Source organism: Leptodactylus fuscus, chromosome 9 (genome assembly GCF_031893055.1).
Source record: "Leptodactylus fuscus isolate aLepFus1 chromosome 9, aLepFus1.hap2, whole genome shotgun sequence".
Classification (NCBI taxonomy): domain Eukaryota; kingdom Metazoa; phylum Chordata; class Amphibia; order Anura; family Leptodactylidae; genus Leptodactylus; species Leptodactylus fuscus.
Window position 1 is genome coordinate 86613407 of NC_134273.1, and position 25755 is coordinate 86639161.

At 46.4% G+C, this 25755-nt stretch overlaps 1 protein-coding gene across 1 annotated transcript; it reads left to right on the forward strand.

Annotated features, from left to right (window-relative positions):
• The first annotated feature begins 782 nt into the window (after positions 1–782).
• Positions 783–12222, forward strand: CCDC174 (coiled-coil domain containing 174). Its single transcript, XM_075286611.1, has 11 exons — positions 783–959; positions 3233–3337; positions 3500–3600; positions 4356–4414; positions 5598–5766; positions 7009–7104; positions 7633–7769; positions 8148–8242; positions 8321–8447; positions 9554–9691; positions 10960–12222. Exons 1-11 carry the CDS (start codon positions 918–920, stop codon positions 11232–11234), a joined length of 1344 nt encoding a protein of 447 aa, XP_075142712.1. The 5' UTR covers positions 783–917; the 3' UTR covers positions 11235–12222.
• Positions 12223–25755: the final 13533 nt, after the last annotated feature.

A 25755-nucleotide genomic window follows, 5' to 3' on the forward strand; every position in this document is an offset into this window, starting at 1 on the left:
ATCACGTAACATGGCGATATGGCGGACATCACATAACATGGCGATATGGCGGACATCACGTAACATGGCGATATGGCGGACATCACATAACATGGCGATATGGCGGACATCACATAACATGGCGCTCATTATGTGACACGTTACACCACCTTGATGGCCATTTTGTTTGAGAAGTGTCCAAATCACTGACTAAACGTCTATTCTAAATTCCTATACACAGCGAGCGGCCATCTTTATTCTGCCGGCACTTCTAGACATGAACATCCCCTTCAATTTGTGTAAAACGTATATTCTAAGGCGGCCATTACCTCATAATTACTATGAAATCCTTATTTTCCACATCTCTCCTTCAGCTACAGTTCTCCACCTCAGCACTACAAGTCCCAGCACCTCCTGTCACTTCTGCTCATTTTTCTCTCACAGCTTTCCTCACCAGTGGCGCGGTTTTCTATAGCAACCAATCAGAATCCAGCTCTCATTTCTCACAGGCGCTTGAAAATGAAACCTGCGACCTGATTGGCCGTCACGTGCCGTGATTCTATTTTCTACTATCCCTCGTCTTTCTCCATAGTCTTTTTTTAAAAAGAAAATATATAACTGAAAAAGCCTAAATCTCCGTCACTCCGGAGTCACCGTCTTATTCTGACCTTCACAACATGGCGCATATTTCCACCGTCTCCAACCACGACCTTCACAATATGGCGGCGGACGTCTAGGGCGTAACTGTTCCATTCACAAGATGGCGTCTGTAAAAAACGCTTTTGGACGCCGGACAACCACAATATGGCGCCCAAATCACTGAATAGTGGGAATCTCGCGTTGACGGAAGTGTCGGTTTACGGCTGTGTGGTAGTAACGTAGATGGAGGACTGAGGAAGGAGCTGCTGTTGTTGTTTCTTCCATCTGGGGCCTGGGCAATGGATAAGAAGAAAAAGCTGCTGGATGTGACGGCGGCCTCGGTGAGTATAAAGGGTCCTGAGGGAATTTGGGAACTACATGTCCCAGCATGCATTGCCAACCACAGCCTGCAGTACCAAGTGACTGATCTGAGCCTGTTTACTCTCGTCTGTGTCAGGACATTTGCTGGTAATTGTAGTCCTACATCTGTCCTGAGGGAATTTGGGAACTACATGTCCCAGCATGCATTTCCAGTTATATAGAGGCAGGTTGTTCTGAGACTTGTAGTACCATGTCACTCACCTACGTCAGGTATATTGCTGGTAGTTGTAGTCCACACCGGTCCTGAGGCAGAAACCCCGCACCACCCATCACGTCATGTATTATATACTGTATAATGTAGTATATACTGTATACTGTATAATGTGGTATGTACTGTATAATGTAGTATATACCGTATACTGTAGTATATACCATGTAATGTAGTATATATTGTATTATGTAGTGTATACTGTAGTATATACTGTATTTGTGTAGTATATACCGTATAATGTAGTATATACTGTATAATGTAGTAAATACTGTATACTGTATTTGTGTAGTATATACTGTATTTGTGTAGTATATACTGTATTTGTATAGGACTTCCTACCAGTCTTCTATATTCCTGCTTGCTGTCAGTGAATGGTAATACAATGACGTACGTATTGCTCTGTTCACACTGGCAGTATTGTCCGCCTATCAGGCCCTGGCACAGCCTTTACCCCTATTCTTGTTTGTGAAGTTACCAGATCTGACAATGATTTCCATTGGGCTCCGCAGAATATAGATCTGTCCATAGGAAGCCATGATGCCAATGTAAACCCAACCCTAGAGCTGCTATAGCAGTTGTGATGCAGCAAATGCTGCGCGGCGAGAGAGAGAACGGTTTAGTTCCCAGGGATGTGGACAAATCTAGTCCAGAAAATCTAAACTATATATCGCCACATTTCCGAAACTGAATCTGGTCCAGACACTGGGACTCCTATTGATCTACAATGGTAGGACTGGTGGTCCAAACTATAGACAGGACAGGACAGGAGCCTCTTCTATAGATCGCTGCCATGTAAGGATTCCCAGTCTCTGGATCAATCGCGATCTGTGAAATGCGGCCAATCATTGATGGTGTGAAGGAGGCTGCGCAGCGAATTGTCACAACAAGTACAGGTGAAGAATATTTGCAATAAACACATCAGTTCTTACAGCCGTACAACCGCCACGTGTATGGGCACCTTGGGGGTCGTTCAGACGCTCCACATGCTGAAATTCTGCATCCCATGCAAGACTGACACTTGTACAGAAGTCTAAGCATCCGTTCATACAGAGGAATTTGGATTGGTCTCCAACACTGGCCCTGTGGAAACCTGAAGTTCCCGATCCCTCTGCACCAACATAAACAAAGTGTCAGTCTCTGGGTCTTGTACTAAATAAATGTCATATTTGCAGTTCTCTTAAAGCCACTTACCCCCTATCTTCAGGATGGAGATACATGTCAGAGCAAAAGGGGTCCGACTGCTGGGACCTCCAGTGATCAGGAGAATGGAGGAACAGAAGTCCTCCTGAAGTCTCCCTATGAATGAAGTCCTAGTGCACTTGTGTGATAGCGCTCCATCCACTTCTATAGGGTTGCCAGAGATTGCAGTTCTAGGGGCCCTGTACAAATGAATAGAGCGCCGTTTACACAGGTGCACTGGTGCTTCATTCACAGAGACTTCAGGAGGACTTGCATTTCCCCTCCCCCTGCATTTTCTCCTGTTCACTGGGGGGTCTCGCACTTCTCTCCATCCTATGGATAAGGGGATAGGTGTTGTTAATGGCACAAACCCTATATGGAATAGTTACACACGTGTCAGATTCTTGGACGTGCAACACGGATGTATTGGTCCATTTTTTACTTTGCATCCATGTAGAATCTGTTTTTCACTGATCCCATAGATTTAAATGATCCCATAGACTTAAATATATTGGGCACAGCTCAGTTCAACACAGAGGAGATTGAAAGAAGCTTATGAGATACCAGTCTTGATAAGTTCTCCATACACTTCCATCTAAGGATGTGCATGAATGGTGAGTTCAGGTAAATGCCAGCAATTTCCCATAATCCACATACGGAGGTGCAGTCTGAGCACAGCATTGGGCACGACAAGGTTGCAGGTGACCTCTCCAGGTCCGTTCATAAATGGCGATGAATACAACATCATTCATAATGTTGGGGGGATGTCAGTGCGGCCTCGTGAGATGTCTGCACCCCTTGTCCTGCAGCCGTCATTTACATACATGTCTATATTTCTTGCAGTTGGTTGACTTGAAAGCTGAACTATTCCGGAAACAAGAAGAATTCAAGCATGAAAAGCTTGTCAAAGCAGCCGGAGGCGTCCCGAAGCCCAGAGCTGTCCCCAAGGTACGTGAATACATGTATTTCATAGCCGGATAGGTAGCGTTGGCGCAGTTTACGTGGCAGGTTAGTGGTCTAGACACAACCAGTCAGCATATTTTTAAGTATAAGACTTTCATATAATCTGGAGACGGCGAAAGAAGAATTTTCTGTAACTTTTCTCTTTAGAAACCGAGTATCTGGAATAAGCAGAATGTCGGCGTCGCTGCCCGAGCGGAGAGAGACGCGGAGGAGAAGACAGAGGAGGACGACTCGCTGGAGAAATCCAGGTCACATAATGTTTAATTAAAGGGGTTGTGGCTGTAAGGACACCTATCCCATATACACAGGATACGGGATAAGTGTCCAATCGCTGAGGGTCTGATCACCAGGTCCCCCCCCCCAGTGATCAGAAGAGGGGACCGAAAGTGCAAGGTCACAGTGATCTTTGGTGATGGACTTTTTGACAAGAGACCCTCTAATGATACTAGAAACCAGCATCGTAATGTTTTACTAGGGCACAGATCACTGTCCCCTGCATTAATGTCTTTCCATTTGTATACAGTTCCTACTCAGGCTAGTAGTAGCCATATACAGCTGTATACAGATCGCCGCCTAGTGGTGGCAGCTGTAATTGGTCAGGAGGAAATAACTTAATCTGTGTTAAAAAAAAATAAATAAATAGCTTCACAGCCTTATCATGTAAATTAGAAAACTACTTTGAATCCTTAAGACAAACATCACAGGAGTATAAAGACTGTATATTGTATGTTTTGGGAACGTCTATGAATCCTAATATCCTCTCTCTAATATATATTTTTACCAGAAACTCTCAATTCTCTGGGTAATGTATTCTCTTTACCATTGTGCTTAACCTTGAATAGTTGTTTCCAGCTGTTGCAAAACCCCAACCCCTGACATGCAGTTATACTATGTATATATATATATCAGGGCATGGTGGGGGTTGTAGTTCGCCACAGGTCTGTCCATTGCGTTTAACTATTAATAAGACATTAACACGGAACGAACCTCATTTGTGTTTCAGGAAGAGGTTGGAGGAGAAGGCTCAGCTGTACGAGAAGATGACCAAAGGAGATTTCCCTGGTAAATATCTCTCTGCATCTTCTACTACTAAAATATGTCACGATAACGTTACACCCTGCCAGCAGTCTGTAGGACTGACAAGTACAAGGGTTTCCATCATTCCCATCCCTTCATCCACAGGGACATGTTATCCTCTGGTCCACTGATCAGACATTATGCCATTTGTTACGGTATCCCTATAAGGAGGAAGGAACTCAGTCAAGTTTTCTCTTTTGTTTGGAGGCATGACTAAGAGGATTGGCTAAATATCTGGGTCCATCTAACAAGGCTCTCACCATTCAGCTGTTATTATAGAGCGGTCACTCCTTTCCATATAGGGGACATGTAATAATTGATGGCACCCACTCAAATGAATAGGTGACCCTGTAACTCCTCATTGCAGGGAATCCACAACAGCAGGAGCCACTTCTGCACGTCTTAGATTTAGCTAATGTAGAAGGTCCTGGAGGGGGAATCCTTGTCTGTAGTGCCCATTTGCCTTAGGTCACCAGTATCAGTTTGCTTGTCGTCCTACTTCTGATATTGCCAAGGAAATAGGCACAGCGCCACATTTTGGCTAATTTTGCAACTTAGTCCTTCTCATTTGAATGGGACTGTAGTTAGTAGACACAGCCGACACATAATAACACCGCCATGGCCCCTTTAATCATCTGGGGGGTACTGAGAGTCAGACCTTCACATCTGATCTTCTTGAGCAATTCTTAGGACAGAAAATTCATATAAAAGTCCCAGGAACATCCCTTTTATAGGATATATGGACTGCTCCAAAATACCACTTGTAAGATGCAGTAACCTATCGCAGCTTATAGACAAATAGATTTCGATGTGTTGGGGGTTATGGAAGGTTTCTGTAACAGAATGAGATGTGTGTGAGGCTGGAGATTAGCGACGTTGTGCCCGCGTGTGTGCCGCTCAGTCACCCAGGATCACAGCGCTGCGCTCTTGATGCGTCTTTTAGCCATGTCAGCGACGGAGCTCATTACTGTGGAGCTGAGGCTGTGACTGCGGCTGCTCCTTTCATGTCAGAGATGAGAGGCTCTTATGTGGCGCTCTTCACACATCATCCCTCCTTAAGTTCCTCTTGCGCTGTTGTGCTTCAAAGCCGCGACTTCGGAGACCATTATTACTGAAGTAGAAACATTTCTCCTCCACGCTGCTGATACAATATCATCTCTTCTGACAGACGAGGAGATGGAGGAGCTGTACCTGGTTGACTTTGCACAGAAGATCATAGACAAGAAGAAAGAAATACAGACCATCTGCCAGAAGGAAAGGAAGAAAGCGGAGACCGAGGAGGACGAGAAGACGCCCGATCTCCCCATTCCAGCTCCGCAGAACCCTGGGGAGGAATGGTTCGTAAGAGCAGCCCTGTCTCTGTGTTGTTGATTCTTCACCGTGTCTGGTTACTTTTACAAACCTAACACTTCTCACAACTGTGGGTTTGCTACAATTGTATTCAGTCTTGACAATCCTATATTACTTGGACACGAGGCTGATCCCATAGAACTGCGCTGGTACATTGTATCAGATTATTAGGACAAGAGAGAGATTTGTGTCACTGATGTATTTAGTTTATGGAGGATTGTCTAGGCTGGTAACAAACCCTCAGCTGTGAGAAGTATTAGGATATGATCAGATGTGTCTCAGATGTGTATGTATTTAGTAGAGGACACACGGATGTGCTGTTGTAGGTGAATACACAGCGCATTAGCCCCATTTACGAAAGCTAAACTACATGGGGCTAATCCACCAGATTATCTGAGCAGAATCCATGCTGCTACTTGTGCAGAATCCGTGCTTTCCTCTTTAATGTGTTGAAGATTTTAAAGGAGTTTTCCTGTTTCTTTACATATTGAGGACCACCAATAAAAGATCAGTGAGGGTCCAACACCTGCTGATCAGCTGCTTCAAGGAACCATGGCACTTTTGTGAAAGCTGTGACCCCCCCCCCCCTGCAATTTTTATATTGTCCACTGTCTACTTCATAGTGACTGTGCAATGTATTTACAGCGTCATCCCACTCACTTCCACTGGGAAGAGGTCATAATGTTTTCACCAGCACCACGGTCCCTTGAAACAGCTGATCAGCAGAGGTCCAGAGAGTCGGACCCCCACTAATCCTACGGTTACGGGAAAGCCCTTTAATATGGAATCTCGCCAGTCTTACTCTTCAAATCCTAAATGTGTGAATGGCAGAAGATGCGTCTAATAAGAAGCTTGTATCTACTTATATATTAGACGCACCTCCACTCTGGTGCACAGAAGATCAGGACTAGTGTAGGAAACTCCAGACTTGATCAATTCCCCCCATGTCTATTAGGAAGCCATAGAAGGTGTAATTTCTATATAATAGTAATTGTTCCGATATTAAGGGCCGGAGCGGGGAGGATAATCGCCGTGAGGTCTGTTTCAGTAGCCGGCCATATAGTTGTCCTGTAGTGGCCCATATAGGGGATTGTATGTCAGGCATTCAGGTGGCGTCTGGTGCTTGGCAGTGAAATGTTCCGGATCGTCGGGTAGTTACAGAAAAGTGTATAAAATGAGCTCATAATAGGATTATCAGATGCTGACGTCTCACTGTGTTTTCTTTGTAGGGTGGATTATGTGGACTCGCTGGGACGCTCAAGACGTTGTATGAAGAAAGATTTGCCTGATCTCTTGAAAATGGATAAAGATCTACAAGGGAAAAAGTGAGTTATGACTGGATGAAGAAAGATTTATAGATTGTTAAAGGGTCGGCAACTGCAAAACCCAAGAGACCCCATCACACAAGCATGGACAATGCCTTCTGGCGTATACGTTTTCTTTGCACTGATATATTGTAGCAAATTAACATGGCAATATAGACTTGTGCTGCTAATATAGTCTAGACTGGATGTGATTGTAGTGCGCTCTAAGTATAGGGGGGGTCAGGCAGGGTCGTCAGCGTCTGGATGTAAAACGCCTATACTGCCCCTCACTGACAGCAAGCAGAGAAAATGTGACCCAAATGATATTAGACACTGCCGGACGTATAGGTCATAAGATATTAATGCTCGAGGTCAGTGACAGGAAGCAGAGATCTTGAAAATGACAAGGAATCGCTACGTTATGTCTTATAATGAAAGCCTTTGCATCTATTTCAGTTCCTAGTACACCTCTCCATGGTGTGATACTTTTATCTCTAGACTTCAGGTCTGTATTTTCTTCCACATTTAGTTTTCCATTTGTGTCCCCAGACCAGTCACCCAGGACAAGACATTGCTGTCTGAAGACATGAGGAGGGAGATGCAGAGACAGCAGTGGGAGCAGGAAGAGGAGGAAGCCCTGAAGAGACCCATCGGACCCGTCCATTACGAAAACATCAGAGACCACGGTACGTGGCTTGTAGGCAGAATGAACTGCTTGGTACTTTTCTGTCTCCCATGTCAGGACCCACAGAGAGGGGAGGATCTGTCTCCAAGGATAGCAGACCCCTGAATCTTTATGGACCTCCTTCTGGCTTCAGTGTGGTTTCATTTCCTTGGAGGTAGCTCTGATATTATCTTATATCTGTGACCTCAAGTAGTAAACAGGGAGGTTTCTACACTTCATCCCATTAATGGATATTACAGTCATCCCCTTCCCAAACTGAAATGGCTGATAACAGGGAACGATAACGTGTCAGCTATTGCCCTCGATACTTCATATGTTTTGTATACTCTATATACAGATTCTATTACTAATCTCTCTTCTATATGTTGTGTGATTGCAGAGGCCAGAGAACTAGGTGTCGGCTATTTTTCGTTCGCTCAGGATGAGGGAGCTCGTCGGAAGCAGATGGACACCCTGAATATGCTGCGAGATCAGGTAAGATGGGAGATGGAGTTCATACTGTGCGTCTCTGCTGGTCAATGGTCACTGACAATAACGTCTGATCGCTTCCAGACTGAAGATCAGAGAGTGAAACGTGAGAGACTAAAAGCCAAACGTAAGGCGATGCTGGACGCACGGCTCTCCAAACTGCGACAGAGGAAAATGAAGAGAGGAGAGGGGACAGAGCAGGCTGCTCAGGGTGAGGATGAAGTAACTTCAGGGTAGCACACGGCCATGCTTGGGATACTTTCTTGCATTCTGTTACCATCTCTACATTCTTGTTTACATCCAAAAGCTGAAAACCTGAAAGCAACCTGATTCGTTACAGTGTATCAGAAAACCTAACGTGGTGTCTGTTGGACGTTATCTCTTTATCTTAAAGGGATTGTCCAGGATAGTAAAACCTAAATGCCTACAGTAAGGGAAGACTAGGAAATAACAATGCATTCATACTCCCCTCCATGTCTGCACTAGGACGGCCATCACTACCACTGCTTAGTTTATATACAACAGAGCTGCTGCAGTGGTGACGTCACATTGACCGGACGCTACAGCCAGTCACTACTCTCAGAAGTATACGGCCGAGAGCCGGGATTGACTGCAGTGGGTCCTGTCCATGTGACGTCACCGCCACTTTATACACAAACAGAGTGATGGCCACCCCAGCGTAGGTAAGTATGAATGCATTTCTATTTTCTAGCACCTTCTGCTGTTTGCTTTTCATTTCCTGATCCCAGACGACCTCTTTAAGCTGGTAAAATAGTGATTTTGGTGGAGCCGGCTCTCCCCTTATAGCAGATGTCAGGGGTAAGAAGGGTTGGACATGTTGATATTAAATGTATCTGATCATTCATTCGCCAGTGTGATAAGCTGCTGCCAGGGGGGTCTTATTCTTCTCTACCTGTTGGGAACACTGGCATGCTCAGCTGATCCAAGCCTTCATGTAGGTGGGGTTGGAATAGGAACATTCAGTGGTCAGGTAACTAAACTATATGACCAGCTTTAGATTGGAGTAGCCTTAGCAATAAACTGGATCGCCTTTGCTTTGCCATACTTGCCATTTAGTCCCAGAGAAAAGTTGGGTTTGGTCACTCATTTCCCCTTTCTTGATATCCAGCATTACAATCACATAAATAGCTGACTATGTAATACATGATGGCCTGGCGCCTCCCAGAACAAGCACATGGTTACCACTCTACGTCTTCCTCCTCTTTCCGCCTTTTCTTGCTTACTACACTATATGGATAGGAGTCAGATTATTGCTGGAGTTCATTCCCAGTACTGACCCGTTATGTGTCTTATTAGATGAAGACGAGGAAGAAGTGATCGGACCAGAGCCAGCGGCTCCAGCGGCACATGAGAAGAAGGTGGAAGTGGTTGTCCAGGAGCGGAAAGACACCAAACCCGGAGCGCCGCACATCAGAGAATGGGACAGAGGCAAAGGTAAGAAATCTAAGAACGTCAATGGAGCAGCAGTATATGACTGAGATGTATACCTATATACACATGCAGTGCATGGAAATAAACATGGAGTCAAATGAGTGGATTAGATCACTGTGCTGCTCATTGTTCACCGTCATTCTGTTCAGCCATTTTTTTTCTTATTTCCATTTCTAGGAAAGCTGGGTGGCAACTTCTATTATTATTAATAGGATTGTCATCCATCTTTCCTAAGGACCTGAATAGCAAGTCTTCTTAGGTAGGCAGTGCCTTTCACATATTGTAATATACAGAGAGAGCATCAAAATCTTGCAGTATGGGAAGCAGAAATACTGACAATAACGACAGGCCACACTGTTATCTGTGGGAAGCAAAAACACTGACCGTGACCACAGGCCGCTCTAATGCCTATGGGAGGATTCTCCAGCAAAAACTCAATAGTCCGGCACCTCCTTGCTGCATTTGTTCATGAGAGATCCAGGTATATTTTAAGAATATCAGTAGGGCCCCATCCAGAGTGTCTCCTATATATATATATATATATATATACACAGCAACATTGTTGACTGCCCTTGTTTCTTACATAGGAGCCTTTGGGTGACCTTTTCCACTGTATGCCTATACGTTGTCTTATATTGTAAGCATCTATTGGGGGTATATATTGGGAGAGGCTCCTTTGGTGAAAATGCAAACTCTCTCCATACAGGGATAATTATAGATAAATCTCCATATACCAGTATAGTACATAGGCAGCATGGTGGCTCAGTGGCTAGTGCTGTGACCCTCCAGTGCTGGAGTCCTACATAGTCCAATGGCTAACCATGTCAGTCTTTTATGGCAAAGATGACTATTACCAAATAATAAAATCTAACATAAACCTAAAGAATAAATCCAATGACAATAAACACATTTTATGACCCACTTTATTAAAGAAACGTCACAGCTTAGTAAATACCATAGACTTATACGATATCCCCGTAATCATACAAATATCCATTCAGTACAATCCCCGCACTAGATTCTTGGTGATCGGCAGATTTGAGAAATAAAAATGTATTTTCCTCTGCGTTTAATTCTTAATAAAAGGTCATATTAAATCTGATGTGTATAGTAATGGATATAACACATAGGAGGATCTCACCACAAACAAGGCTTCACGTAGCGAGGAAGGAAAAATAAAGTTAGAACTGTGAATATGGAAAGACACAAATAAAATAAAAAAATCTGCTTTGTTCTCCTCCACTATAATAACTTGCGGTTCTTCATTGCAGAATTCACATTTGGCCGATGGTCCAAAGTCCGCGATGACCTACGAAATGAGCGAGAACCTGAATTCGCTCCTCCGTCCTTCTATGCGGCAGATCAGAAGAGATCTGAGAAGTGGCAGAGCACGAAGTGGAAGCAGCCGGGCCCCGCTCAGGAAGCCGCAGGTTCTGCTCCTGCATATGACTATCAGTTCCCGGAGGAGCCGGGTCCCCAGCAGCACAGGCCCCTAGATGAGAAGAGCTTAGATGACATGTTGGCGTACTATAGGAAGGTGACCTGATTCTATGGAGGAGGCTGGATCGTTATTCGTGCACTGAGGGACTAGGAAATACATTAAATTATTTACATGACACTTAGTAGTATGTGACGTCTTGTGTGCACTGTAACCTGGATGAGGCTGCTGGTTTTAGTGAAAAGGTTAAATCTTCATTGTCTGCAACAGCCACTAGGGGGAGCTACAGAGAAGATTGTTATTTTTAGGATTTGTCATCGATATCAGATTGGTGGTCCGGCACGCTCACTGATCAGCTCTTTGCACCAGCTTGCAGTGCCGGATCTATACAGTGGATGGCGCTGGAGCAGACAACTCTGTACACTGCCTACTGGCCATGACTGGTTACTGCAGTGTAGCCCCCATTCAAGTCACACCTACAGTCTGATACTGATGACCTACCCTAAGGATAAGTATCCAGCCCCTTGTAACACAGAGCTCCAAATCCCCTGCGACGTGTCTGTGCTAGGAGACAGGTTCATTAACCATTTGTGGCATACACTTCAATTTCCAAAAATGGAGTGAAAAACAGACAGACTCGCTGCGTGGATGTCTGACATTCAACTTTTTGTATGTTTTTGACTTTTTGGGGGGCAATGTCAGTTAAATTAGGGAGGGGCTGGCAAAACATTGGGGAAACCTTCGTAGAGGCGTTTAAGGATACAAATCATTTGTCAACGTCTTTGGATGTCTGATACATTTGTTGGAAGTCGCCGCAGCAAAACTGGATAAAAAAGATACAGATGATAAATCGCCTCCTTGGGCTTTGTTCACATGGCATAAAATAAACATGGGGGGAAAAAAATCGGAGACATCATTGTCCGCAGCAGAAATCTGGGGTTGGGGTACAGGTCCCTGCCGCAGGTCAGCGCTCTGATTTGTTACAGTCAATGCAACAAGGTGTCGGTCACTGACTTCCATTGAAAACAATGGGGAGACGTTTTTTAGGAGTTTTTCATGTGGATTCTAATTAAACATTTCTCAGTGTGAACATAGGCTAGATTTCAGTAGCTCATAGAGTACAATTTTTGCAGATGGCGGCTGGGCTATGAAGGGTCTTCTCCCCCAGACTCCGGATTCACGGCAGAGTTTTTTCTTTTGGCGTGGTCTCTTATTATTTGCAGCCGTTGCTCTTTATAGGAAACATTAAACATTAATTGGCTTATATTCCGGAGTAATTGTGATGTTGGCACCTCCATTGTTCCCCGGGGCGTTCACCTACCTCCTCCTAACCTGCCCCCGTCTGCCTGTCCTTTCCACAGAGACCTTTCCCAGTCCTCCCAGAGGCTCCATTACCCTTTTCGCGGTGATGAACGTGCGGCTCGTCCGCCTGCGCTCGGCGCATTGTGGGGAGTTTTAGCCAAATATTTATACAATCCGAGCAGTTTTGCCTAAGCTGAAGCCCATCCATTAGAATATCTTATTACCCTGCAGACCTTTCATGGGGCCGTCGTGCAGGGGGGTAATTGGCCCATTCTTCACTCCGGTGTCGCGCGTTGTCAGAACAATATCATCCGCTGCTGACTTAACTGGTTCCATAGAGCAAAAAAGCAAAGCCTAACGAAGCCGCCACGTCGCCGTGTGCGAGGCGCTAATAACGTAAGAGAGTTCATGTTACTACCAGTGACACCTGATATATGGCGGAGGTGCTGCGGGGAGGAGGGGGACGCCATCCTACAAACCTGGGCAGAGTCCTAAAAAAATGATTCCTCGTCAAGAGACCAGTGTATTGCAAAGAGAAGCCGGACCTGGGGGCAACGGATGTCACAGACTGCCTTGTACATGCTTCTTCTGCACAAGATAAAGTGGGGTACGTGGTGCCCCCAGACTCAGCACCCATAACACAGCTACCCTAACAGTCCCAATAAATAGTTCCCTTACCAATGCATCTGCAGTGCCAGCCTCAGAGTACCCGTAACTAAGTCCCATGACTAGCGCCATCTACAGGCATTTCATAATGAAGTCATTTACAGCGCCACCATGAGGCCAGTTACAGATAAGTGTGATAGCGGCTCTTTAGTGGGTCAGACTGATATGGGAGTGTATAATGGTGTCCTTAGACCCTGCAGTCTTGTGGGCACTTGCAGCCATGAAACAGGGATCCCCATATGACACTTAGGGTACGGCCACAAGTAGAGGAATTGTCCCAGTGCGGATCTCTGTTACTTGCAGAGTTTGCTGCACAATCCCTTATACATTGCAGTGATGAAGTCCATGACATTTCCACAACCAAATAAACTCGCTGCAGATTTGTAGATTGATGAGAAATATTTCTGCTACATGACGTGTTATCCTTCACTCCGCATGTACATTACCGAGCCTTGGACACCCACGAGGGTATTACCAGTGAGAATAATGGGAGTATTAGGGTTAATTCACACGGGGACATGGACGCTGATTTTGACAGCGGATTTCGCGGCCAAATCAGCGTCCATACAATGTCCACACTATGTGAACTGCTCCCGCCGTGACCATCGCGGTTGCGGCTTTCACCTCCGCTGTCGGCTCAAATGAATGAGCCGACATGGAGGGCGCTGCGGCTGGGCGGAAGCCGCGGCTCAGCGCGCGCGGCTTCCGCCTGAAAGATAGGTCATGTCGCTTCTTTTTCTGCTAGCGAGCTAGCAGAAAAAAAAAAGCGAGCAGTTCACATAGGGATACATTGTATGGACGCTGATTTGGCCGCGAAATCCGCTGTCAAAATCAGCGTCCATGTCCCCGTGTGAACTAGCCCTTACTATGATCAGCCGCACTGTTATCTGTCTACCACCAGGGGGAGCCAGTGCTCCATACTGAATTGCTGATAATCCCATCCTATCCTATTCCTACTAATAAGTTTGTGTGTTTGTTCCTCAATCACGCAAAAACGGCTGAACGGATTTGAATGACAATGGCCCCATGGCAGTGAATATTCAATGCGCTTAACCCCTTGGTGTTTGGCCACTAACGCATTCCTATGGCAGCGAGGTATACGATCGAATACTATTCGCTCATTTCTAAAGGACACCTCTTGTTACATTAGTCTCAGCATCTACAGATCTTTAAGGGGGTTGTTTAGGGTTAGAGAAACATGGCTGCATCTAAAAACAGCGCCACTCCTGCACCTGCTAGTTGAAGCTCGATTTCATTTATTACAAGAGTTGTGAAAATGCTTGAGATTTGTCAATGATGGGGAAGGACATGAAACTGGGGGCAGAGATGGAGGGACATGAAACTGGGGGCAGAGATGGGGGGACATGAAACTGGGGGCAGAGATGGAGGGACATGAATCTGGGGGCAGAGATGGGGGGACATGAAACTGGGGGCAGAGATGGGGGACATGAAACTGGGGGCAGAGATGAGGGGGACAGGAAACTGGGGACAGAGATGGAGGGGACATGAATCTGGGGACAGAGATGGAGGGACATGAATCTGGGGGCAGAGATGGGGGGACATGAAACTGGGGACAGATGGAGGGGACATGAATCTGGGGGCAGAGATGGGGGACATGAATCTGGGGGCAGAGATGGGGGGACATGAATCTGGGGACAGAGATGGAGGGACATGAATCTGGGGGCAGAGATGGGGGGACATGAAACTGGGGACAGATGGAGGGGACATGAATCTGGGGGCAGAGATGGGGGACATGAATCTGGGGGCAGAGATGGGGGGACATGAAACTGGGGACAGATGGAAGGACATGAAACGGGACAGAGATGGAGGGGACATGAAACTGGGGGCAGAGATGGAAGGACATGAAACGGGACAGAGATGGAGGGGACATGAAACTGGGGACAGAGATGGAGGGGACATGAATCTGGGGGCAGAGATGGAGGGGGGACATGAATCTGGGGGCAGAGATGGAGGGACATGAATCTGGGGGCAGAGATGGAAGGGGGACATATAATTTACAGGTGACTGTAGGAGGATTATACTGTGTGGGGGCACATGAAAAAATGAATGAGAATGGGCGGAGTCAACATAAAAGCGGGCGGAGCCAAATCTGCCACTGCCCCCGCCGCACATTTTGTCCCTCTTTCTACTCTTCTGATGTTGGGAGGTATGCTTATAGTGTGATGTACAGTATATTGAGAGGTTAATGAGGACCTTTCACATCTTGGGGCACTTGCGGTTTTATGCACCGCTAGAATGCCGACAGTACACTGAATTCAGCACACTACCGGCTTTCCCGATCTGTGCCCCTGCTGAAGAGCCATCGGTGCCGGTACCGCAGCTCTTCATTGTCAGAAGGGCGCCTATAGTGCTGTACTGTGAGAGCGGTGAGAACGCCCCCCTCCCCTCCTGATAGTTCTCGTCCATAGACTAGTAAGGGGGCGGGGGGGGGGTCCTCACTGCTCAGCGTCATCATTAGACGGTAAGCAATGCCCCTCTCACAGTACAGCGCTATAGACGCCCCTCTGACAGTGAAGAGCTGCGGTATCGGCACTGATAGCTCTTCTCCGGGGACGCAGAACGGAAAAGCTGATAGTGTGTTGAATTCAGCGCACTGTCGGCTTTCTAGCGGTGTAATAAACCGCTCGTGCCCCAGGTGGTGGAAGGTCCTCTATAAGGATTCGGTGCAATAGCGAGACACAGCTGAAAACACTGTGAAAAAAAATTGCAGTGAATCTCAATGTAATTTTTCTACAGTGTTTTTCATTGAGCTTTTGTCCCCAGCCCCCAGTTGTCCCCCCACCTGTGTCTGTTCGGTCTCGTGGCGTCATTTCTGGAAATCCTGTATCTAATTGGTCTCAGCGATCACATGATCACGTGCAGAACTCCCAGCAAGGAGGCGCCGGCACGAGACTAAATGGACACTGGCGGCGGACAACGGAGCAACGGGGACAGGTGAAGGCGCTTTTTATTTATTTATTTTTTATTTTGCACCTCCCGCCCGACACATGAGTTGCTCCAATTCCTGGACAAATCTTTAAAAGATTTATCCATCTTTGTAATATTCATGGCCTGTCTTTAGGATAGGCCATCAGTATTACATCTGAGATGATACAACAGCCAGGACCTCTGCAGATCAGCTCTTCCAGGACAGCGTGGCTACAGGTAATAGTGACATTTCTAGGAGCCGCGCTGCTCACTTTCCATACAGGGTGTAGCTGTAGGTTTAGGTAGTGCAGTGGTGCACATTGTATGGCGGGTGAACAGCATGGCTCCTGAAATGTTATTACCTTTAGCCACCCTGTCTCGGTATCGGTGGTCTGCAGGGGTCCTGGTGGTGGGCCCCTAGAAACTATTCCACTGGTGGGCCCTAGACACCCCTGTCCGACACTGTTGTGGTTCCCCTCTCTTTTCCTATTGTATTATGAATTTCACTCTTTTCATGTTAGGTTTTTCAATTTCAAATAAAATTTGTAATTTGATGGTGATTCTGTCGTTTGACATCGTCTTTTCATATTTGTAGTGAATCTACCGCCCAGTGTGCCTTGTGTTTGTACACGTTTGCAATATTTCCCACACAATATAATGGCCCAATCACTGTTCTCCTTACAAGTATGGGGGACCAGTGAAAAACCAATGTATGGGGGGACCAGTGAAAAACCAATGTATGGGGGGACCAGTGAAAAACCAATGTATGGGGGGACCAGTGAAAAACCAATGTATGGGGGGACCAGTGAAAAACCAATGTATGGGGGGACCAGTGAAAAACCAATGTATGGGGGGACCAGTGAAAAACCAATGTATGGGGGGACCAGTGAAAAACCAATGTATGGGGGGGACCAGTGAAAAACCAATGTATGGGGGGACCAGTGAAAAACCAATGTATGAGGGGACCAGTGAAAAACCAATGTATGGGGGGACCAGTGAAAAACCAATGTATGGGGGGACCAGTGAAAAACCAATGTATGGGGAGACCAGTGAAAATCTAATGTATGGGGGGACCAGTGAAAAACCAATGTATGGGGGGACCAGTGAAAAACTAATGTATGGGGGGACCAGTGAAAAACCAATATATGGGGGGGGACCAGTGAAAAACCAATGTATGGGGGGACCAGTGAAAATCTAATGTATGGGGGGACCAGTGAAAAACCAATGTATGGGGGGGACCAGTGAAAAACCAATGTATGGGGGGACCAGTGAAAAACCAATGTATGGGGGGACCAGTGAAAAACCAATGTATGGGGGGACCAGTGAAAAACCAATGTATGGGGAGACCAGTGAAAATCTAATGTATGGGGGGACCAGTGAAAAACCAATGTATGGGGGGGACCAGTGAAAAAACAATGTATGGGGGGACCAGTGAAAAACTAATGTATGGGGGGACCAGTGAAAAACCAATATATGGGGGGGACCAGTGAAAAACCAATGTATGGGGGGGACCAGTGAAAAACCAATGTATGGGGGGACCAGTGAAAAACCAATGTATGGGGGGACCAGTGAAAAACCAATGTATGGGGGGACCAGTGAAAAACCAATGTATGGGGGGACCAGTGAAAATCTAATGTATGGGGGGGAACCAGTGAAAAACCAATGTATGGGGGGACCAGTGAAAAACCAATGTATGGGGGGGACCAGTGAAAAAACAATGTATGGGGGGACCAGTGAAAAACTAATGTATGGGGGGACCAGTGAAAAACCAATATATGGGGGGGGACCAGTGAAAAACCAATGTATGGGGGGGACCAGTGAAAAACCAATATATGGGGGGGGGAACCAGTGAAAAACCAATGTATGGGGGGACCAGTGAAAAACCAATGTATGGGGGGACCAGTGAAAAACCAATGTATGGGGGGGGGAACCAGTGAAAAACCAATGTATGGGGGGACCAGTGAAAAACCAATGTATGGGGGGACCAGTGAAAATCTAATGTATGGGGGGGGAACCAGTGAAAAACCAATGTATGGGGGGACCAGTGAAAAACCAATGTATGGGGGGGACCAGTGAAAAACCAATGTGTGGGGGGACCAGTGAAAAACCAATGTATGGGGAGGACCAGTGAAAAACCAATGTATGGGGGGGGACCAGTGAAAAACCAATATATGGGGGGGACCAGTGAAAAACCAATGTATGGGGGGGACCAGTGAAAAACCAATGTATGGGGGGACCAGTGAAAAAACAATGTATGGGGGGACCAGTGAAAAACCAATGTATGGGGGGACCAGTGAAAATCTAATGTATGGGGGGACCAGTGAAAAACCAATGTATGGGGGGGACCAGTGAAAAACCAATGTATGGGGGGACCAGTGAAAAACTAATGTATGGGGGGACCAGTGAAAAACCAATATATGGGGGGGGACCAGTGAAAAACCAATGTATGGGGGGACCAGTGAAAATCTAATGTATGGGGGGACCAGTGAAAAACCAATGTATGGGGGGGGGGACCAGTGAAAAACCAATGTATGGGGGGACCAGTGAAAAACTAATGTATGGGGGGACCAGTGAAAAACCAATATATGGGGGGGGACCAGTGAAAAACCAATGTATGGGGGGGGGACCAGTGAAAAACCAATATATGGGGGGGAGACCAGTGAAAAACCAATGTATGGGGGGGACCAGTGAAAAACCAATGTATGGGGGGACCAGTGAAAAACCAATGTATGGGGGGACCAGTGAAAAACCAATGTATGGGGGGACCAGTGAAAAACCAATGTATGGGGTGACCAGTGAAAATCTAATGTATGGGGGGGGGACCAGTGAAAAACCAATGTATGGGGGGACCAGTGAAAAACCAATGTATGGGGGGACCAGTGAAAAACCAATGTGTGGGGGGACCAGTGAAAAACCAATGTATGGGGAGGACCAGTGAAAAACCAATGTATGGGGGGGGACCAGTGAAAAACCAATATATGGGGGGGGACCAGTGAAAAACCAATGTATGGGGGGGACCAGTGAAAAACCAATGTATGGGGGGACCAGTGAAAAACCAATGTATGGGGGGACCAGTGAAAAACCAATGTATGGGGGGACCAGTGAAAAACCAATGTATGGGGTGAGACCAGTGAAAAACCAATGTATGGGGGGGGACCAGTGAAAAACCAATATATAGGGGGGGACCAGTGAAAAACCAATGTATGGGGGGGACCAGTGAAAAACCAATGTATGGGGGGACCAGTGAAAAACCAATGTATGGGGGGACCAGTGAAAAACTAATGTATGGGGGGACCAGTGAAAAACCAATGTATGGGGGGACCAGTGAAAAACCAATGTATGGGGGGACCAGGGAAAAACCAATGTATGGGGGGACCAGTGAAAAACCAATGTATGGGGGGACCAGTGAAAAACCAATGTATGGGGGGACCAGTGAAAAACCAATGTATGGGGGGACCAGTGAAAAACCAATGTATGGGGGGACCAGTGAAAAACCAATGTATGGGGGGACCAGTGAAAAACCTCTTATTGGTGTTATTCTTATTGCTGCTACTCTTATTGCTGCTACTCTTATTGGTGCTACTCTTATTGCTGCTACTCTTATTGGTGCTACTCTTATTGCTGCTACTCTTATTGCTGCTACTCTTATTGCTGCTACTCTTATTGCTGCTACTCTTATTGCTGCTACTCTTATTGCTGCTACTCTTATTGCTGCTACTCTTATTGCTGCTACTCTTATTGGTGCTACTCTTATTGCTGCTACTCTTATTGCTGCTATTCTTTTTGCTGCTATTTTATCTACCTCATATTCTTTGCTGCTATATCCTATCACTGCCATTAATAAATGCTGCTATAACTTATCACTGCCACATTTTAGTCTCCGAGTAGTTTTATTCTCACTTGTACAAGTGCCAGTAGGGCAGTGGGGTGTAGTAACCCCGCACAGGGGCGAGAGGGCACTGAGTATGGGGCACAAATAACTGGACTGCAAAAAGATAGTAGCAGAGGGTATAGGAACAGGGCAGGACAAGGAATAAGCTGGAGGTCGGGTCTATGAAGTTGTTCATATCCCAGTAGGACTCCAGGAAGAGGTAGGGCCGTATCTATAGGGGTGCAGAGGTAGCCATCACTACTGGGCCCTGGAACCTGAGCGAGCCCAAGGACCTCTCTACAACACAAGAAGGGACCAGGATTATATAGAATAATGATGGACTTCACACTGAAATATTAGCGTGCAAAATTCTGTTTATTGATGGATAGATCCCGGGGCGCAAACAATAGAGTTGTAGAGTTAAACGTTTTTCAGTCAAAGGAACTTCATGAGAGTCTACAATGCTAATACATAATACAACATCAGAAACAAATGAAACACCAAAAATCTATCAGCACATGTGATACTGTATGTACATATACAGTCCTATGAAAAAGTTTGGGCACCCCTATTAATCTTAATAATTTTTAGTTCTAAATATTTTGGTGTTTGCAGCAGCCATTTCAGTTTGATATATCTAATAACTGATGGACACAGTAATATTTCAGGATTGAAATGAGGTTTATTGTACTAACAGAAAATGTACAATATGCATTAAACCAAAATTTGACCGGTGCAAAAGTATGGGCACCTCAACAGAAAAGTGACATTAATATTTAGTAGATCCTCCTTTTGCAAAGATAACAGCCTCTAGTCGCTTCCTGTAGCTTTTAATCAGTTCCTGGATCCTGGATGAAGGTATTTTGGACCATTTCTTTCTACAAAACAATTCAAGTTCAGTTAAGTTTGATGGTCGCCGAACATGGACAGCCCGCTCTCAAATGATCTGAAAACAAAGATTGTTCAACATAGTTGTTCAGGGGAAGGATACAAAACGTTGTCTCAGAGATTTAACCTGTCAGTTTCCACTGTGAGGAACATAGTAAGGAAATGGAAGACCACAGGGACAGTTCTTGTTAAGCCCAGAAGTGGCAGGCCAAGAAAAATATCAGAAAGGCAGAGAAGAAGAATGGTGAGAACAGTCACCATCTAAGCCAGCGACTTGGTCTCCTAAAGAACCAGAAGGAGAAAAACACAAAATAAGATGTGATGAGAGCGGGAATGGGCGGGGTCAGTGAATAGCGTTGCTGCAGACAGTAGCGCGGCTTCTGAGTGGCTAAAGCCATCGGAAATATGTATTTTCTGATGGCTTTAGGCATACCTCCCAAGTTTTGAAGATTAGAACAAGGGACAAAATATGAGGCACGCTCATATTTTAGCTTTGCCCACTTTTATGTTGACTCCGCCCATTCTCATTCATTTTTCATGTGCTCCCACACAGTATAATCCTCCTACAGTCACCCGTACATTATATGTCCCCTCACCATCTCTCCCCCAGTTTCATATAACCCCTTCATCTGCCCACAGTTTCATGTCCCCCCCTTCATCTCTGCCCCCAGTTTCATGTCCCCCCATCTCTTCCCCCAGTGTCATGCCGTAACCCCCCTTCATCTGCCCACAGTTTCATGTCCCCATCTGTTCCCCAGTTTCATGTTCCCCCATCTCTGCCCAGAGCATCATGACCCTCCATCTCTGTCCCCAATGTCATGCCGTCCCCCCCCTTCATCTGCCCAGAGTTTTATGTCCCTCCATCTCTGCCCCCAGTTTCATGTCCCCCCCTCCATCTCTGCCCCCAGTTTCATGTCCCCCCATCTCAGTCCCCAGTGTCATGCCGTCCCCCCCTTCATCTGCCCCTTCATTATGTTCCACCTTAATGTTTAAAACAAAAAAAACCTCTTACACTCACCTTCCAACGCTCCCCCGCCACTCTCTCCGCAGTCTCGCTCACTCATATAGTTGGCGCGATGTGAGCTGAGCTGTGACAGCTCCTGCTTTAATCGCTTGTCTGTTCAACTCATCGGCGTCCTCCAGGCGGTGATAAGTTGAAACCGGGACATACCTCCCACTGACCAGGACGGTTGGGAGGTATGTTTTAGGCGACCCCTGTGTTTTGGTCGTTCGACCTCCGCCAGGGTCGCGACCCACAGGTTGAGAACCGCTGCTATAGAGGGAGAGCCTTCCCCTCATGTGCCCCCCAGTGGCAGGTCTCAGTACAGCCGGGTAGATGTGGGGTCAGACTTGTCACCCCCCTGAATGTAGAGATGAGACGTCTGTGCTGTGGTGTCGTGTAATGTCTGTTGTCGCCCCCTTCTATCCCTCCACTTACCCAATAAGCGATATTAGAAAGTCTCTTATTTCATCTTCTATCCTATAAGAGACAAAGCAAAGAACCTGTCAGACATCAATCTGTAAGTATGTGACCCCTCATATGGACCTTCACTCCAAGGAGCTGCAGTACTGGGCATGGCCACTACAAAAAGTGTGGCACTGTGCCGATTGACCAATGAGAGGGCTGTCCTGCATGCTCTACCATTAGTTATGTCGGGGGCCCAGTCAGACCCAGGTGAGGCCTAACCTAAGGACAGGTCAGTAAGATTAACCCCTTCTTGCCATGGACAATTTATGTATGGTTCTCCATGCAGTACAGGAGACGAAATCTTCTGACTGGACCTCAAGGCAAAATATATCACAGCCCCACTTAGTGTGTGCTATCTATATGGGGTCTTATTATGTGGTGGAGAGGCCCCCTCAGGCCCCAGGGCCCCATAGTGATCGCTACCTCTGCACCACCTACAGGTACTCCCCTGGTAATACTAAATTTCTACAGATTCTGTTACAATTTACCAGGAGTGACCCCTGTAGAGCGCCACACCTCTAATGAGTATATGGTAATATAAGGTAATATATAATATATGGTAATGTCACAGACGTCACATGGTCTGGGATATTACCATATAGACCCAACGCCTGTGCTAGCAGTACCATATAGGCCCAAAGCCTGTGCTAGTAGTAATAGCCTGTTACTGCTAGCACAGGCTTTGGGCCTATATGGTAATATCCCAGACCACGTGACGTCTGACACATTACCATACAGGCCTGAAGCCTGCTAGGATTAACATCGGATCCCGGAGAGGTGAGTAACAGTTTATTATGTTCCCTCAGCTCCCCTGGGGCTCCGATTATTATACTCGGGGGTCTTTCCAGACCCCGAGTATAATAATAGTTCATGGGTGTGTAACTGTGGGGCGAGCAACTGTGGCCCCTGTACCCTCTATTATGCCCCATAGTCTACTGTGCCACTGTGGAGCATAATATAGGCTGCAGGGGCTGCTGTTATATATATACATAGGGGTTGGGTGCGTGGAGAAGTGAGGAGTCAAAGATGTCTGTGTTTCAAACTTTACAGAGTCAAGTCACAGCTGGAAGACGTGGTCATGGCGGACCAAAGGGAAGAGATGGGAAATGTGGGAAGACGTCTCCTGTGAGTATCACTGCACAAAATATTACTGCCTTGTATTTATTGTAATTTTACCGCTAGCACCCCCAACAGTCCCTCCCCCCTTCCTCCGCTGTCTGAGGCGGACAATCAAAAGATGAACAACACCCAACCCCTCCGGACTCAATTCGAGGTGGGGGGGCGTCTTTCGATCGTCCGCCTCAGGCAGCAGAGATGCTCGGTTGACCACTGCCCCTGTACACACTTACTCTTCGTTATACAGATCGTTGTCCATTTTCTTTTCTCTCTGTAGTTTCGGGGAATATAATAGACAATACGCTTGGGGTTAGAATCTTTGAGATGTTTTGGAGTTTATTACACAGAATGTATAAGACGTCTCGCTGCGCTCACTACATCTGCAGCCGCTCATCCTCCACTTTCTTAGTCTTTTCATTGGACACAGTAACAAACCCTCAGACCCCTCCTACTATGTGTCATGTATAATATTGGGTTCTGTATATGTGGCCCCCTCAGATACAAGGGGCCCCTCCTACTATGTGTCATGTATAATATTGGGTTCTGTATATGTGGCCCCCTCAGATACAAGGGGCCCCTCCTACTATGTGTCATGTATAATATTGGGTTCTGTATATGTGGCCCCCTCAGATACAAGGGGCCCCTCCTACTATGTGTCATGTATAATATTGGGTTCTGTATATGTGGCCCCCTCAGATACAAGGGGCCCCTCCTACTATGTGTCATGTATAATATTAGGTTCTGTATATGTGGCCCCCTCAGATACAAGGGGCCCCTCCTACTATGTGTCATGTATAATATTGGGTTCTGTATATGTGGCCCCCTCAGATACAAGGGACTCCTCCTACTATGTGTCATGTATAATATTGGGTTCTGTATATGTGGCCCCTTCAGATACAAGGGGCCCCTCCTACTATGTGTCATGTATAATATTAGGTTCTGTATATGTGGCCCCCTCAGATACAAGGGGCCCCTCCTACTATGTGTCATGTATAATATTGGGTTCTGTATATGTGGCCCCCTCAGATACAAGGGGCCCCTCCTACTATGTGTCATGTATAATATTGGGTTCTGTATATGTGGCCCCCTCAGATACAAGGGGCCCCTCCTACTATGTGTCATGTATAATATTAGGTTCTGTATATGTGGCCCCCTCAGATACAAGGGGCCCCTCCTACTATGTGTCATGTATAATATTGGGTTCTGTATATGTGGCCCCCTCAGATACAAGGGACTCCTCCTACTATGTGTCATGTATAATATTGGGTTCTGTATATGTGGCCCCTTCAGATACAAGGGGCCCCTCCTACTATGTGTCATGTATAATATTAGGTTCTGTATATGTGGCCCCCTCAGATACAAGGGGCCCCTCCTACTATGTGTCATGTATAATATTGGGTTCTGTATATGTGGCCCCCTCAGATACAAGGGGCCCCTCCTACTATGTGTCATGTATAATATTGGGTTCTGTATATGTGGCCCCCTCAGATACAAGGGGCCCCTCCTACTATGTGTCATGTATAATATTGGGTTCTGTATATGTGGCCCCCTCAGATACAAGGGGCCCCTCCTACTATGTGTCATGTATAATATTGGGTTCTGTATATGTGGCCCCCTCAGATACAAGGGGCCCCTCATACTATGTGTCATGTATAATATTGGGTTCTGTATATGTGGCCCCCTCAGATACAAGGGGCCCCTCATACTATGTGTCATGTATAATATTGGGTTCTGTATATGTGGCCCCCTCAGATACAAGGGGCCCCTCCTATTATGTGTCATGTGTCTCCTACTATGGCCCCCCAGCACTTGTGGCCCCTCATTTGTTACTTACATGTCACAGATTTGGCAGAGGGGTCTCTCCAAACAACTGGAAATAAATGGAAATAAAGATTAAGTAAAGATATTGGGGTGACAGAGGGGCGCAGGGGGTGACAGAGGGGCGCAGGGGGTGACAGAGGGGCGCAGGGGGTGACAGAGGGGCGCAGGGGGTGACAGAGGGGCGCAGGGGGTGACAGAGGGGCGCAGGGGGTGACAGAGGGGCGCAGGGGGTGACAGAGGGGCGCAGGGGGTGACTTTACATGGACATGAAATTTCAGGAAGATGAAGGAGATGACAGGTGACAGACAGGCAGTAACTTACTCTGCAACTCAAACTAGAACTCTGAGTGAGATTCCGCTCAGCAGCTCCTTCTATATCCTCACATGATGTCATAGCCAGGTCATAACTCATTGTAACCCATAGCAATCGGAATGTAGCTCCCACAGTAACCAATCAGAGAGCAGCTCCTACAGTAACCAATCAGAGAGCAGCTTACACTCTTATACTGCTCTGTAATGATGTAAATCCATCTCTATATATAACACAATCTGTAGTATCCGCTCTATACA

Excerpts from the sequence above, each read along its gene's own strand:
- CCDC174 (XM_075286611.1), top strand. The coding sequence starts at position 918 with ATGGATAAGAAGAAAAAGCTGCTGGATGTGACGGCGGCCTCG. Across the intron at positions 960-3,232 it reads TGGATGTGACGGCGGCCTCG|TTGGTTGACTTGAAAGCTGA; the intron begins GTGAGTATAAAG and ends TATTTCTTGCAG. Across the intron at positions 8,243-8,320 it reads TGAATATGCTGCGAGATCAG|ACTGAAGATCAGAGAGTGAA; the intron begins GTAAGATGGGAG and ends GATCGCTTCCAG.